A 16,011-nucleotide genomic window follows, 5' to 3' on the forward strand; every position below is an offset into this window, starting at 1 on the left:
AGCTTCATTATTTATTCTCTCATTATGACTTCACTCTTGCCTCTCAGATTTAGTATGTTTTTGCTCCTTTTGGCTATTATTTTGGTTCACCCTAACCTGGTTGCCATTTTTTCTGGATAATAGCCCATAAAGGTATAAAAAACCTATCATAGAAAAATAGGAATAGTATGGCTAAATTAGTTAGCATTATTGGCTGAAAATGAATTTGAACTGAAAAACAAACAAAACCACAGAAGGTAAGATTGTACTAAGTGACTAAATCATGCAGAGACACATAGAAGTTACGAACACGTGAACCCTAACATTATTTGGCCCTACCTCTTTTTCCAGTTTCATCTTGTAATCCCTCCTTTGGGTTCAACATGTTTCAGCCATACTGTTTTTTCAGTTCCTCAAACATACCAAGTTTTCCCCCACCACAGACCTTTGCTTTTATTGTTTATTCTTTGTCTGGAATGCTGGTTTTTGTTTTGTTTTGGTTTGGTTTTTTTCTGTTTTTATCATGGCTGGCTTCTCATTTTTAGGTCTCAGCTTAAGTTACCTCTCTGATAAATCCAGCCTTCCTAAAATAGGTCCCCCCCACTCCCATTCTTTTCTTCTCACTTCTTTATTTATTTACAGTTCTTCTAATAGCATTTTTAAATTTGATCTCTTGTCCCTTTTTTTGGTTCTACGATTATAGGGACCATTTTAGATTTGTATTTCATTGTACCCCTAGCCTCCTAATACAACTCTTGTCCAATGTAGTTGAAGAGGGAAATTAGTTAACTGAAAGAAAACTACCCAGAATGAAGCCCAGAGGAGTGAGATGGAATATATGAAATCAAGGTTCAGGGGATCCCTGGGTGGCTCAGCGGTTTAGTGCCAGCTTTTGGCCCAGGGCGTGATCCTGAAGACCGGGGATTGAGTTCCACATCGGGCTCCCGGCATGGAGCTTGCTTCTCCCTCTGCCTGTGTCTCTGCCTCTCTCTCTCTCTCTCTCTCTCTCTCTCTCTGTGTGTGTCTTTCATGAATGAATAAATAAATCTTAAAAAAAAAAGAAATCAAGGTTCATAGTTAGGTGTATAGGCCTAATTGGGATTCCAAAAAGAGATTATCAGAGAAAAATGAGGGAAAGGGAATATATTTGGAGAGATATAAATTTTTTAAAAAAGATTTTATTTCAAATAAATAAATTAAATAAATAAATAAATAATTTTATTTATTTCAGAGAGAGAGAGAGAGAGCGCATGAGCGGGGATTGGGGCAGAGGGAGAAGGAGACTCTGCTGAGCAGGTGCAGGGCTCCATCCCAGGACCTTGAGATCATGACTTAAGCCAAAGGGAGAGACGCTGAAACTGACTCAGCCACCCCAAGATACAAAATTTTCTACAATAAAGATATAAACTTTCAAATTTAGGAAGCACAGTGAGTTCCAACCAGGATAAATTAAAATAAATCCACATCAACATATGTATAGTAATAAATCTGCAGAACTCCAAAAATAAAAGACAGTCTCTTAAAAGAATGGCAGTCACTACAATAGACTTCTTTAACAGTAGTGTTTGCAACCAGAAGATAATGTTGCAAAATCTACAAAGTGTTGAAGAAAAATAGCAATGAACCTAGGGTTCTAGACCTTTTATTCAAGACTAAAGGTTAAATCAAAAAGTTGTTCAAAGAAAGAAAGACGGTTCATCACTTAACGCTTGCAGAAAGAACTACTAAAAGGTGGTACTTCAGTAAGAAGGAAATTGAACCTGGAAGAAAGGTAGGAAGTAGGAAGCAATGATCAAAAGCAAAATCAGTATATATATGAGTAAATTTAAATAAGTATTATAAAAAAGTCATAGTATCTAATTTTGAGGCCCATAAGAAGGAACTGTAATTCTTTTTTTTTTTTTTTTAAAGATTTTATTTATTCATGAGAGACCCAGAAAGAGAGCACATCGCAGAGACACAGGCAGAGGGAGAAGCAGGCTCCCTACAGGGAGCCCGACATGGGACTCGATCCCTGGTCTCCAGGATCAGGCCCTGGGCTGAAGGCGGCACTAAACCCCTGAGCCACCTGAGCTGCCCAGAACTGTAATTCTAATTGAAATAATACGGAGATGAGAGGAGGTGATTTGATTTAAAGCCTTTCAAATAAGGTTTGTTTTGTTCAGGAGGAAGGTGAAATATTGACTAACTTTAGACTTATATTAGGGCAAGGATACACATTACTGTTATGTATTTAATTAAAAAAAAATTTTTTTTTAAAGTAATCTCCACACCCAGCATGGGGTTGGAACTCAAAACCTTGAGATCAGGAGCCGCGTTCTCTACCAACTGAGCCTGCCAAGAGCCCTACTATTTTATATTTTAAAATGGGAAAAAAAAAAAAAAAGCTAGTGTATAGTTTTAAATTAATGGGTATTTTAAATTTAGTATTTCATTTTAGCAATTTATTTTTACCTAATTCATATTGCTAAAGACAATTATTTGTTACATTATTCTCTAGTTCACTAGTCCTCAGCACTGGTTCAAGTGGTAAAATACCTCGAAGTAGGGATCCCTGGGTGGCGCAGCGGTTTAGCACCTGCCTTTAGCCCAGGGCTCGATCCTGGAGACCCGGGATTGAATCCCACGTCAGGCTCCCACTGCATGGGGCCTGCTTCTCCCTCTGCCTATGTCTCTGCCTCTCTCTCTCTCTCTCTCTCTCTCTCTGTGTGACTATCATAAATAAATAAAAATTAAAAAAAAAAATACCTCGAAGTAATGATGAGCTCTGTGATACGTTCCTTTAACTTTTATCTTTGAGTTGCACAAAAAATATCATGATTCAACTTCAACGGTAGAACTTTGTAGCCAGCATTTAGGAACTGGTTTAAGAGTCACTAAGCTAATTATCTCAATTGTCTATCTTAAGTACCCAAGTAAGTTAATAGCATGGCCATGTCTTGTCATGTCTACAACATGTCTTACAGTTTTCTTTTATTCTCCCTATTATAAAAGTTAATGAATTATCAACATATAAAATTTTCTTACAATCATAATTTTGGCTTTTGGGATGATTTATACCATTACATAAGCTTTTAAAATATTTTATTAGAGTTTATGAAAGTCCTTACAGACATTTAGCTATTTGATACTGCTTTGGGGGGATGTATTATTTATAAGCAATGACTATAAGTTTCTACCTATGGAGTATATGTTGTGTATCATGTACTGTACTTGGTATATTTTACACATTATCTTCTTTATTCTCTGTATTATCTCAGCTACTTATTTCATTACTTATTTATTATTATTTCAGTAAGAGTATTACCAGTTTCTGAGGGTCACAGATCCAGGCACTGCTTAGCTGCATCCTCTGTCTTAAAGTCTGTGACAAGGCTGCAGTCAAGGCATTGGCCTGGCCTGCAGTGTTCTCTGAAAGTGTGACTACAGAAGGATCCACTTCCAAGTTCCTGTGGTTGTGGCAGGGTTCAGTGCAGGCAGTTGGACTGAAGGCCTCAGTTTCTTACTGTCTCTGGGCTGGAGGCATGGCTGGCAGTTCTGTGCCATGTGGGCCTCTCCATAGGGTAGCTCACAGCATGGCAGCTTGCTTCCTCAGAGCCAGCAAGAGAAGAGAGTCAGCGAGCAAGATGGAAATTAGGATGTTATGTAATATGATCACTGATGTGATAGCCCACCACCTTAGTTGTGTTCTGTTGGTTAGAAGCAAATTAGGTCCTGCCCACACCCAAGAGGGATCACTGGGGACAATTTTTGAGCCATAATACCCTAAACTGTTTTATGAAGTAGCTTTTATTCAAACTAGCATCTGAGGCTCAGAGGTATCAAGAAATTATTAAGGTCATAGTTTGTAAGTGCAGATTTTGATTCAGACCCAGATCTTTTCTAATTTTACTGTCTCTTAGAAAAAATATTTTTATACAATCAAATTGATGATCTCAGAGATTAAGTAGGAAATTTTAGAGCATCACAGATTCACATAACAAAATAAAGCTGTTGATTAAACCCCTTATTAACCCCTTAGAAATATCATGAATAGAAGATTCTTAGTGACTATTGTTAATTAAATTTATCATAAATTAAAATTCTCCATTCATTTTTAGCCACTAAACTGAATTTTAGGCAAAAGAGCTCAGATAATTATGGGTTTAGTTAAGAGTTGTGATGGTTGATAATGCTATCAGTGTTTTCCAGAGTGCCATAATTAAACAATTTGAACATTTATTATTACTTAGTGACCTTAAAATCATTAACTCAAAATCCAGAATTGTTTAAATTAATTCTTAAGAAATATTTTATGTACTATGCAGACTGTTTCTTAACCTTTTTGGACTATGGACTGTTTGAATAATCTAATAGGAGATAAATTAGACCTTCTCCCTAGAAAGTTCTCATACGGAAATTTTTTCATCTATTTTGGCTGTGGCGTTATGACTGCACTAAAATTCACTCATGATTCAGGGACATGTTGTGAAATCACAAATTAAGAACTTGTTCAAAGTGTTTTCTGTTAGTGTGTGGATATACACACGCACACACACACTGAAATATTATTTAGCCATTAAAAAAGAAGGAAGACTTGCCCTTTACAACAACATGGATAGATCTAGAGAATATAATGCTAAAGGAAATAAGTCAGAGAAACACAAATACCACATGATTTCACTCATGTGGAATTTAAGAAACAGAATAAACAAAGAAAGGATAAAAGGACACAAAAAAACCTCTTAACTATAGAGAACAAACAGATGGTTATCAGAGGGGAGAAGGGTTGGGGGGATGGATGAAATAGGTGAAGGGCATGAAAAGTATACTCATCTTGATGAGTACTAAGCAATACACAGAATTGTTAAATCACTATATTGTACACCTGAAACTAATATAGCATTGTATGTTGACTATACTGGAATTGAAATAATAATAAAATTAAATTAAAAATAAGTGCTTCATGCCATTAAAAAAAAACCTTGATGTTTTCTTTGGTAATGAAAACATTAATTTTACAGAAAATAGTTCCATTTCCTAGTCCTAAAGAGATTATAAAATTTTGATTAAAAAAAATTTATTGCCTAAGCATTAAAGTTGGATATAATTGAGTACTTTTTTTCTCTAGAACTCTATCCAGCTCCTACATATAGTAGGTGTTCAATAAATATTTAATAAATTAATTTTAGGATATCAAATAAAACACTTGTAAAATATCTGTTTCTAGTTGGGGAAATGAAATTTTCTCATTTGAGTGGTACTGCTATTTGACATCAGAGATCTGACCACAGGCATTTTAAGGTGCATGTTATTTTATTGTCATCTTTGAATATAAATTCAAATTAGTATTTTTATATTTTAAGGTAAATGAACATTTGAAAGACATTATGGAACAGGAACAGAAATTGAAAGAACACCACACAGTTGAAGCTCCAGGAGGTCAAAAGGTATATATTTCAAAGAAAAAAAGGTGCCTATATGAATAGACTGTGTATGTTCATATATATATATATATATATATATGTAGTTTGGGAAATATATATATTAATTAATAGATGTGTTCATTAAATTATTTTTTTTGGTGGTGGTAACTGTGCCCTAGGAAGCATGTCATAAATGCCAAGTGAGTATTAGTACAAAATGAAGGTTAATTGAATGAAGGGGTTTAGGAAAAATTGTTGATGATCAGAACTTAATTTCTGGAGTACTTTTGGCAAAAAATAATGGTTTTGCCTTTGGTAAAATGTATGAAACAACAAGAAAACATTATCAGTGTATCAGCCTTATAATGACTTGTAATAAGACCAGCCTTTAAAATATATTCCAGGAATTGTAAGTCGTGCATATGGTTATTCTATAAAGGGAGAAGAAACATTAATATGGATTCATTCTTTAAAAATTATTGTGGCTTTTAGAGTTTTCCTCTTTGAAAATTTGTGTTTTTGTCATATAATAAGACCAGAAATATATTTCTTACACTATAGTATATCATCTCTTTTAATATGTACCATAATGAGAGCTCTTTAAACATATTGTGTAGCATTTGAATTAAGGTGTAAGAAATCATTAGTGTTCAGAGATCTTATCTTCCAGTTGGATAATTTAAATTTTCTTTATTATTATACAGTTTTTCTATTCATTTTGGTCTAATGCTCCTGGTTATTGATACCTCTATTAGAAGAGAAAGAGAAAAAAAGAAAGGAAAGGCAAAGCTGTTTGGTGTATTACCAATTTCAATAGAAAACTTTTGTGGGAGACCACCTAATATTTTGCCTAAATATGTTATTTTGGGATCACAGTGATTTCCCTCATTTGGCTTACTGACTACCTGCTGAATATACTATCCATCCTTGATTCTTCATCCCAACTTTGTTGACGTCCTTTTACCCTAGAGGTACATCAGAATGGAAGTCTTTTTTTTCCCATCACTCCAGATCACATATTCCATTTCCCTGTCTTCCACCAGCTTCTTTCCCTGTCCCTTCCTTCTTCCCCCATTCCTTTCCTATTAGTTTCCCTCCTTTTCTCTTTCTCATCCTGTGGAAGTTGAATCCTTTGCCCCAGTTTTGTTCCTGGTTCTAATCAGGAATGAGCTAAGATGGCATCATCCTAAGTTAAAACACTCATGGCCTTTTTCCATAGAAATCTTGTTTATTAAATATAATGATTGAATTCTACAGTATTGTATACACATTATGAACTAAATAGGGATTTTATTTGCTGACATAGGACCCAGTAAACACAGTTTTATGAAGTAAAAAATGCCATTTATATTCCAAACAGGGTGAAACACCTTTAAGAAAAGCTATAATAGGGCAGCCCTGGTGGCGCAGTAGTTTAGTGCCGCCTGCAGCTTGGGGTGTGATCCTGGAGCCCTGGGGTCAAGTCCCATGTCGGGCTTCCTGCGTGGAGCCTGCTTCTCCCTCTGCCTGTGTTCTGCCTCTCTCTCTCTCTCTCTGAATAAATAAATAAATCTTAAAAAAAAAAAAAAAAGTAAAGCTATAATGTAGCATCTGGACACTACTTGTATTATACCACTTTGATGTTTTAATAGCACTTAGCCTCATGCAATTGCACATGAGTTCATTTGGGTAAATGAAGAAATGAATGTGATTCATTTTTTTTTAAATTTTTTTTTTTAAATTTATGATAGTCTCACACACACACACACACACACACACAGAGAGAGGCAGAGACATAGGCAGAGGAAGAAGCAGGCTTCATGCACCGGGAGCCTGATGTGGGATTCAATCCCGGGTCTCCAGGATCGCGCCCTGGGCCAAAGGCAGGCGCTAAACTGCTGCGCCACCCAGGGATCCCGATTCATTTTTAAATATTTGGATTAATACATATTTTATTTTAGCACAATACATATTTTTATTTCCAAATGAATTTTCTCTTTTTTCCAATTGTTAGAATCTTTATGAAAATTTCACATAGACTATGTAATTTTACATAGTCTTACTGCAAAGTACAGGTGTCATCATTATGAGGCACTCTGCATAAACTAGGGAAAGAAATCTCTATTATCTAACAATGAGATTTTTGGCATTTGAACTGGTTAGTTTGGCTGGAAATTTAATCACTTCATTCTTGATTTTTTTATTCCCATAAAAGCAAAATTCTTTTTTTTTTTTTTTTAAAGATTTTATTTATTTATTCATGATAGTCACACAGAGAGAGAGAGAGGCAGAGACACAGGCAGAGGGAGAAGCAGGCTCCATGCAGGGAGCCCGATGTGGGATTCGATCCTGGGTCTCCAGGATCGCGCCCTGGGCCAAAGGCAGGCGCCAAACCGCTGCGCCACCCAGGGATCCCTAAAAGCAAAATTCTTGATCCTTTTCTCCTTTTAGGGACAAGAGATAGAATGACTTGTTCTTTCTTTATTACTATGCAATTGGTAAGAAGTTGCCACGCCTTCTACTTACTCAGGCTAGCTTGCCAAGTGACTAGATGCTAACCTTGTTGTCTATGATTTATCTAGCTATAATCAGGGCCGGGGATCCCTGGATGGCTCAGCGGTTCAGTGCCTGCCTTTGGCCCAGGGCGTGATCCTGGAGTCCCGGGATCGAGTCCCATGTCGGGCTCCGGGAATGGAGCCTGCTTCTCCCTCTCCCTCTCTCTCTCTCTCCCTCTCTCTCTATCATGAATAAATAAAATCTTTAAAAAAAAAATCAGGGCCTGTGGTGTTGGATGATAACATTTCTTACCTTTTGTCCTTTCCCACCTATTCTCAACTTAAATGTCCAATGAAATTATTTTATGAAACTTCTTGTTACAGCCATCTTCTTGGTAAAATATATGCATATGATGAGGGATACTTGCACTGCAATATTATTAGTGCTAGACCAAAATTAGAATTCCAAAGGTATTTCTTCAGATTTATTAGATCTGCTGATGATGTATTTCTGATTATTGGATTAGTTGGTGTCTTAAAAGGAAGGCATTTTGAGTAGGACCATGTCCTGGGAAAATGTTTAAACAGTTTACTAATGTTATTTTCCCAGGTTTTTTTTTTTTTTTTTTCAAGTTGCTCTTTTTCTTTCTAATATCCTTTTTATTGTAAAGTAGGATGCCCAGTTAAATGTGAATTTCAGAGAAATACCAAAAAATTTTTGGTATAAGTTGCATGAGCATCTCATATTTTTATTTGCTAAATCTGGCAACCGTACTTGAAAGATCTCTAAAGTTTATAGCCAGTGACGTTGAGTTCAGCATTCATTCTTTTAAGGAATTTGTTTAAAAAAAAAATGCTATGATAAACTGAGTATGGACTTAAAGTCAGAAGAGTTCTGCCACTAACTAGCTTCATGACCTTTCCCAAGGCACTTGAACTCTGTGGGCCTCATTTTCTTTATAAATTTTAAAAGTTGAATTAAATGGCTTCTAAATTCTGTGACTAAAATGATTCTCAAATTTTCCTTTCTTAATATATTAGTAAAAGTAAGGATTCAGAGCAAAAGGCTAGTGAAGATAGTAAGTACTTGGTTATTATAAACTTTCATATATGTATATATTACTTATGGATTTATGATAACCTTGGGAGTGAAATATTTAAGGTGGTTTCTAGAAGATGTGGGACTTGAACAGGGCCTTAGTAGGTTTTATGATTTTTACAAAGTAAGGCACTATGTCATAAGGAATAACATGAGTGGAGACATGAAGTTACCACATTTGGACATTAGTAAGTAGACCACTCTTACTATCAAAAGTAGATAGTTTTGAAATAGCTATGAAATTCATTGGTTTGTATTTTGAAATTTACAGTGCTCACTATAGAGTGAATAAAGTTTGTTTCTCCCAATATTAAAAGTACATGTCTCTTCATTGTAACATTTGCCACTTTTAAAATAGAAATGCTGATGAGATGTTTTACAGAGGGGTGGGAATTGGATGAAGGAATTATCTTTGGAGAAAGGATATTAACTGAGCTCTAATTGCTTTTCCTTTAAAGGTATAGTCTCAAAATAGACTACACTTTACCCGGTGAGACAGTAGGTGAATGCTTATACATATTTGCTTGATTACGTCAGCCATGTGAATTTCCATTTTTACCAAAGTTCCTTAGCAATTAAAAACTATGACCTTTTTGTTCTCGGTTCTATTTTTTTAAACAGTACCTGAGGGGCACCTGGGTGGCTCAGTGGTTGAGCGTCTGCCTTTGGCTCAGGGCATGACCCCGGGGTCCTGAGATCGAGTCTCGCATCGGGCTCCCTGCATGGAGCCTGCTTCTCCCTCTGCCTGTGTCTCTGCCTCTCTCTGTGTCTTTCACAAATAAATAAAATCTTTAAAAATGAAATAAATAAATAGTACCTTAGATACTATTTGATTCTTTTTTAAATAACTTTTTTTTAAGTTTTATTTAATCCAGTTTTGTTTATTTTTAAGTGAACACTGTATCTCACGTGAACTTATGACCCTGAGAGCAAGAGTCGCATGCTCTACCTCCTGAGCCAGCCAGGTACCCAGAAAGATTCTGAAGTCAGATACATTTGGGAAATGCTGCCCTCTCTGTGTCCCTTTAAAAATGTTACAACCAGGGCACCTGGTGGCTCAGTCTGTTGAGTGCCTTTGGCTCAGGTCATGATCCCAGGGCCCTGGGGTCTGGGATTAACCTCACACTGGGCTCCCTGCTCAGCGGGAGTCTCCCTCTCTCTCAGCCCTCCCACCCCACTTGTGTTCTCTCTCAAATAAATAAATAAATAAATAAATAATCTCAAAAAGAAAATAAAAAACATTACGACCCATTTTAGTACATTGAAGGCCCGGTTAAGAAGCCTGTCTAGCTGTTTCTCAAACATATTTAATCTTTTACCGCTTTCGTGAATGACATCTACTAACATCCTGTAGAATTAGTGTTGTTTGGAGCATGCTTTGGGAAACATTGATTTGTAACCCATCATTTTGTAATTGGTTGTCTATTCCATACACACACACATATATATATAAAACATGTAATGTTCTAATATATTACATCATGGGATCCCTGGGTGGCGCAGCGGTTTGGCGCCTGCCTTTGGCCCAGGGCGCGATCCTGGAGACCCGGGATCGAATCCCACGTCAGGCTCCCGGTGCATGGAGCCTGCTTCTCCCTCTGCCTGTGTCTCTGCCTCTCTCTCTCTCTGTGTGACTATCATAAATAAATAAAAAATTAAAAAAAAAATAATACATCATTTTCAGATACATCATTTGCTTTGACTCTTAGATTTACTTGGTTTCTTTTTCATACCATTATTTCAGTCAAATAATTGTGAAGACTTGACCTGCCCAAATTAGATGATTTTTAAGGAATTCTATCTCTAAGTTTCTATTCTGTAATTATGGTTTATTCTTCTGTGGACGTTTGTGGTCAGTGCTAATTCATTTCTTTCTTTATACCTATTGTCAATATACCTTTTCTCTTTCATAGTCATTTACTCACCTACTCGTAAAGTAACTTCCTAATCTATATGCCCTAGTTGTGTTACCAACCACGTTCAGTGTAGTTAAATGAGGAACTTGGCATTTTAAACATTTTTTTACAATATCATACTATCTCTGAATTTTTTCTCCAAGCAATATTTTATAAAGATGACTTGCCTTGGAGAGACTTAAATATTAGTTAGATGTCCTAGCACTGTGATTTTCATCTTTGCTTAAGAGTACTGTAAAAACAGATTTCTTCAGCAGCTCTGTGGATCTTGTACATTTGGACACAGACTCTACAAAGATTTGGATTGATACAGACTTAATAAAGTTTTTTAAGAACACTTATTTTGAAATATTTTTCACTTACGAAAAGTTCAAGGTAGAAAAAGAGCCCTATATACTCTTTACTTAGATTCATCAGTTTAACATTTTGCCTCATTTACTTTCTTGCTATGTGTGTACGCACACATACATGTATGTATGTGTATACCCACACACATATACATCACACACAAACCCATATGTATGCAAAGGTTTTTGAAACATTTGAAAGTGAGTTGCAAACATCATATCCTCCTACCCCTTCAATGTATCTCTAGTATTATTTAACCTGGAAGTTCCTTAGCTTTTTTGTTTTTTATATTTTTAATTAATTAATTAATTAATTTTTTATTCATGAGAGACACAAAGAGAAAGAGAGGCAGAGACATGGGCAGAGGGAGAAGCAGGCTCCTTCACACCCTGGGCTGAAGGTGGCTCTAAACTGCTGAGCCACCTGGGCTGCCCCTTAGCTTTTCTTTTTTATTGCTCACCTTGACATTTTTAAAGAACACAGGTCATTTGCATCCCTCAATTTGTTTTTTTCTGATATTTCCTTACAATTAAATTAAGCTTGTGCTTTTAAGACTGAATTGTGTCCTCCTCACAGTATTATGTCCAGAGGTACGTGATATCCATTGCCCTAGTAGGTGATGTTAATTTTTATCAATTGGTTAAGATACTCTCTGGTTTCTTAACTTCTGGTTATTATTTTTACTTTTATAATAAGTAATTTGAGAGGACATTGATATTTACAGTTGAACCTTGAATAAGGTGAGGATTAGGGGTGTCAACCACCCAGTTGGAAATCTAGTTATAACTTTTGACTCCCCAGAAACTTAAGAACTGATAACCTACTGTTGACTAGAAGCCTTACCAATAATGTAAATAGTTAACATGTATTTTATGTATTTTGTACTGTATTCTTAAAGCTAGAGAAAAGAAAATGGTATTAAGAAAATCATAGGGAAGAGAAAAATACATTTCCAAGACTATACTGTATTTATTAAAAAAAAAAAAAAAACCACAAAACTACGTGTAAATGACCTGCACAGTTCAAGCCTGTACTGTTTGAAGGTTAACTGTTCTTATTTGCTCAATCCTACAATTCATTATAAAATAGCGTCAGAGTTGCTATGTGTATACCAATATGAAAAAGAAACCTAAGGAGTTTAAGATTTGTTTGCAGTTCCTTTTTCTTTTTAATTCTTTTAGTTTGTTTTACTCCTTTTAATGCTTTTATGTTTTCCAGTTTTATTGTGATATAATTGACATACAGCACTATAGAAGTTTAAGGTGGACAGCAAGCATTATTATTTGACTTACACATACTGTGAAATGATTACCACAATAAGTTTAGTTAACATCCGTCATCTCCAATAGATACAATATAATTCATTTTTCTTTAGATTGATAATATATGGTCAGAATGCTGTGTTCTAAAGTTACTTGAGTCCCTCCCACCACTTCATTGTAGTTCTGTTATTCCTTTGAAATACATTTGGGTTTATTGGCTTCTGGTTTTTTTTTTTTTAATTTCATTTATTTATTCATGAGAGATACAGAGAGAGAGAGAGAGCGGGGGCGGGGGCAGAGACACAGGCAGAGGGAGAAGCTGGCTCCATGCAGGGAGCCCGATGTGGGACTCGATCCCGAGTCTCCAGGACCGCGACCTGGACCGAAGCCGGCGCTAAACCGCTGAGCCACCCGGGCTGCCTGGCTTCTGTTTTCATTTAGTTTTAGTGGGCTTTTTTGCTCCATCCTTGTGGACTTAATTTCATTTTCATTAACATGATTCCAAAAGTCAAAACTACACAAAAGTTAAACTCAGAGACATATCACTCCCTCCCCTTATTTCTTCTAGCTCTCACTCTCCGCCAACCCTTATTGATAATTAGTTGGTTTATCTTTCTTGTTTTTGTTTTTACACAAGTAAGCACATATGTATATGTTTTTTCTCCTTTAACAAAATATATTTAATCTTTTGCAATTTGTGTTTTTCACTAATAGTATATCCTGGAAGTTACTCCACATAGTCCCTAGGTATCTTCCTCATTCTTTTTTGCAGCAGCATGTACTCTGTTGTGTATATACCACAGTTTCTCTGACCATTTTCCTAGGGGCATTTAAGTAATTTCCAGGATCTTATAATTACAAATGATGCTATGAAGAATAATGTCCTTTTTTGTTCTTGGATTTTCAGTAAACTCCATAGAAATTGGATTGCTAGATTGGAGGGTAAATGCATATGTAGTTTTGGTAACTAGTGCCAAAATCTTCTCCAAAGAGATTTCTACCATTTTACATTCCTATCAGCAAGCAGTTCAACACAACTTTTGGACCCACAGCGGTAAAGAGATTCTTAAGTCTAATGAGTTATGAGGTGACAGGTCACACTAGTCACACTATGATTAACTCCTTAATGAATTCCAATTCCATGAGGTCTCCAGCAAAAGCCAGGTCGAACCAGTATCCTCCCAACGTGTTTTGGGAGCATGTAGAAGAACTTTAGGAATTATCCCAAATCTCAGAGTGATTGTATATACCCAGAGGAAGACATAGAACTGTGTGGGGAATATTAATGGCAAGACCTAAAATAACTAACGAAAATTTAGAGTGAGCCAAATGTGTGATGAAGACAGTAGAAAGGAATGCTGGAAGTTAGAACTATTCCAGGAAATCTGAACTGCCCAGGTTGGTCCCTGTCATCAGTAAGGACTTCATAAACAATTTTCCACCAGTTATCTGTGGCCTTTTAAAAGCATTTTGGTGTCATAATTACATCTTAGAACAGGATTTGAGGTTGCAGTTTGCCTAGTTCTCTGAAAATTAAAAGGAGGGGGTGGAGCAGTTGCTGTTTACTTCAGAAATACAGTTACCCTGCAGCAAGGAGCTTCTACTATATATTTGGGCTTATAAGGTTATAAGCCCATGAGGTTATAAACATGAATAGCATAGGCATTTATTTGTTCTTTTAGTATATTTACTTTTTAAAATCATATTTCCTTCAGCTAGGCAATCTAAATCATTTTCCTTTTTCCTCGAATAGGATTGCTATCAGTAAATTAGGTCAGTGGAGAGGTGGGAGGAAGACCAGAAGAGTCTGAATTAGTAAAATGTCTTATTGAATATTTTACAAGATACATAGAATAATTTGAACCAGTAGAGACTCCTTTGCATATCTCCTGTTTTAATAGTTCATAATATATTTCTTATTATCAGTTTCTATATAATGGGATTTTTCTATTCTCATAACAAGAAAACCCGTTTTTGACATTCCTCTTACATATTGGGATCCTGACACATTCTCAGTGGCTTCCTTTGTTCCTGCTCTTATACTTTTTATGGTTATCATAACTGCAGCTGCCCCAAACTCCTGGTTAAATGAGAGATTAACATACATGCAACAAAATTATGAAGGTTTTTCTTCCTGAAGCAATAAGGAAAACTTACTGCACATACTCTCTTTTTATGGAAAGTTGGTATTTTTCTGATTCTTGAGATGATATTTTTCGGACTCTTGAAGTTCTTAAAATATCTTATTTTCCAAATCTTATTTTTTTTACAGTTAATTTTAGGTAGGAAAAAAATTTTTTTAAGATTTTATTTTTAAGTGATCTCTACACCTAATACAGGGCTTGAACTCACAACCCCAATGAAGTTACACATTCTACCAACTGAACCAGCCAAGCACCTCTGTAGAATAAACTTTCTACATAAAAGTTGAATATGAATTTTAATTCAGACCTCATTTAGTTTGGTACATTCAATAAATGTTTATTCAGGGCTATTAGAAATTATGCTAGGAAATACAAAGATAATCACAAATTGTTCATATTAACTGAAATTATGAGTTTATTCATCATTTTAAAGAAGTAAAATTATATTATTTGGGATACCTTTAGACAGTAAAATTAATAGCATTTATATTCTCTTTATGTAAATAGCTGCTTGCTTTAGAGATTCTGTGAAAATCTTAGTAAGAATTGCTAATTACTTTCTCGCCCCATTAATTAAAAGAAATTCATCATATAGTTGAAAGAAATGATTATCTTGTTCAAATCTACAGTTCTATTTACTTTATTTGTACCCTTAATGACATAGTCTCTCTTCTTTTCTCTTTGGAAAGAAATAACTGCCTTATCAAACTTGGTTTACTAGTGTCTGAGAATTATAATGATTGCAAATCCAGCCCTGGAATCTTTCTACTTCCCTTTTGGGATATAGATTTATTTTTTAATATGTGTTATTCTAGAACATGAAAATAAAATTATTCACTGCCAAAGTATACAGAATATCCTGAGTATCTGAAAAATGAATTTCTGTATTGGGAGAGGAGAGGAGGGGAGAAGGTGGAGATCTTTATCATTAGGAACCTAATATTTTAAAATACTAACATTAAAAAAATATTATGAGAATTATAAACTTGGAACTCCACTTTCAGAAGCTTTACTGTCACTTGTTAATTAAAAATCATTCTGATGAATTTTCCCTTTACCTTTTGCTTTCCCTTTTTTCCCCCGCTGCTTCCTCTGAAGTCTCCTTCCAAATGGTTTTGGAAACTGGTTCCAGTAAGTTTGCCCAGCTATTTCAATTTGCTTTCCAGAATTGTAATTATGGAATGGTATTGTTTATGTCTTGTTGGTATAGTCATTTCATATAATTCTGTTAGTTGCTGCATAGAGATTGTATTTTAAGCTTCTATGATCATAATATAAAAAAAGATTTAAAAATCTAGCTGAGGTTTAGATGAAAAGCTTTAGAAATAGTTTAAAGCATAAGCATTCTTTTGTTAGTCCTATTGATATTTTATAGACTGTCAGT

General features: G+C 35.3%; 1 protein-coding gene across 6 annotated transcripts in view; it reads left to right on the forward strand.

Annotated features, from left to right (window-relative positions):
* Positions 1 to 16,011, forward strand: part of CAMSAP2 (calmodulin regulated spectrin associated protein family member 2) — a 116,532-nt gene that overhangs the window by 71,597 nt on the left and 28,924 nt on the right. For 3 of the 6 annotated variants that reach the window (XM_072831345.1, XM_072831346.1, XM_072831349.1), the window contains exons 4-5: positions 5,325 to 5,408; positions 15,726 to 15,758. In XM_072831345.1, the coding sequence (XP_072687446.1) occupies positions 5,325 to 5,408; positions 15,726 to 15,758 (117 nt within the window). The remainder of the gene's footprint in view (positions 1 to 5,324; positions 5,409 to 15,725; positions 15,759 to 16,011) is intronic. The other 3 variants (XM_072831347.1, XM_072831348.1, XM_072831350.1) reach the window with 1 other exon arrangement.

This window comes from Canis lupus, chromosome 6, assembly GCF_048164855.1.
Source record: "Canis lupus baileyi chromosome 6, mCanLup2.hap1, whole genome shotgun sequence".
NCBI classification, from domain to species: domain Eukaryota; kingdom Metazoa; phylum Chordata; class Mammalia; order Carnivora; family Canidae; genus Canis; species Canis lupus.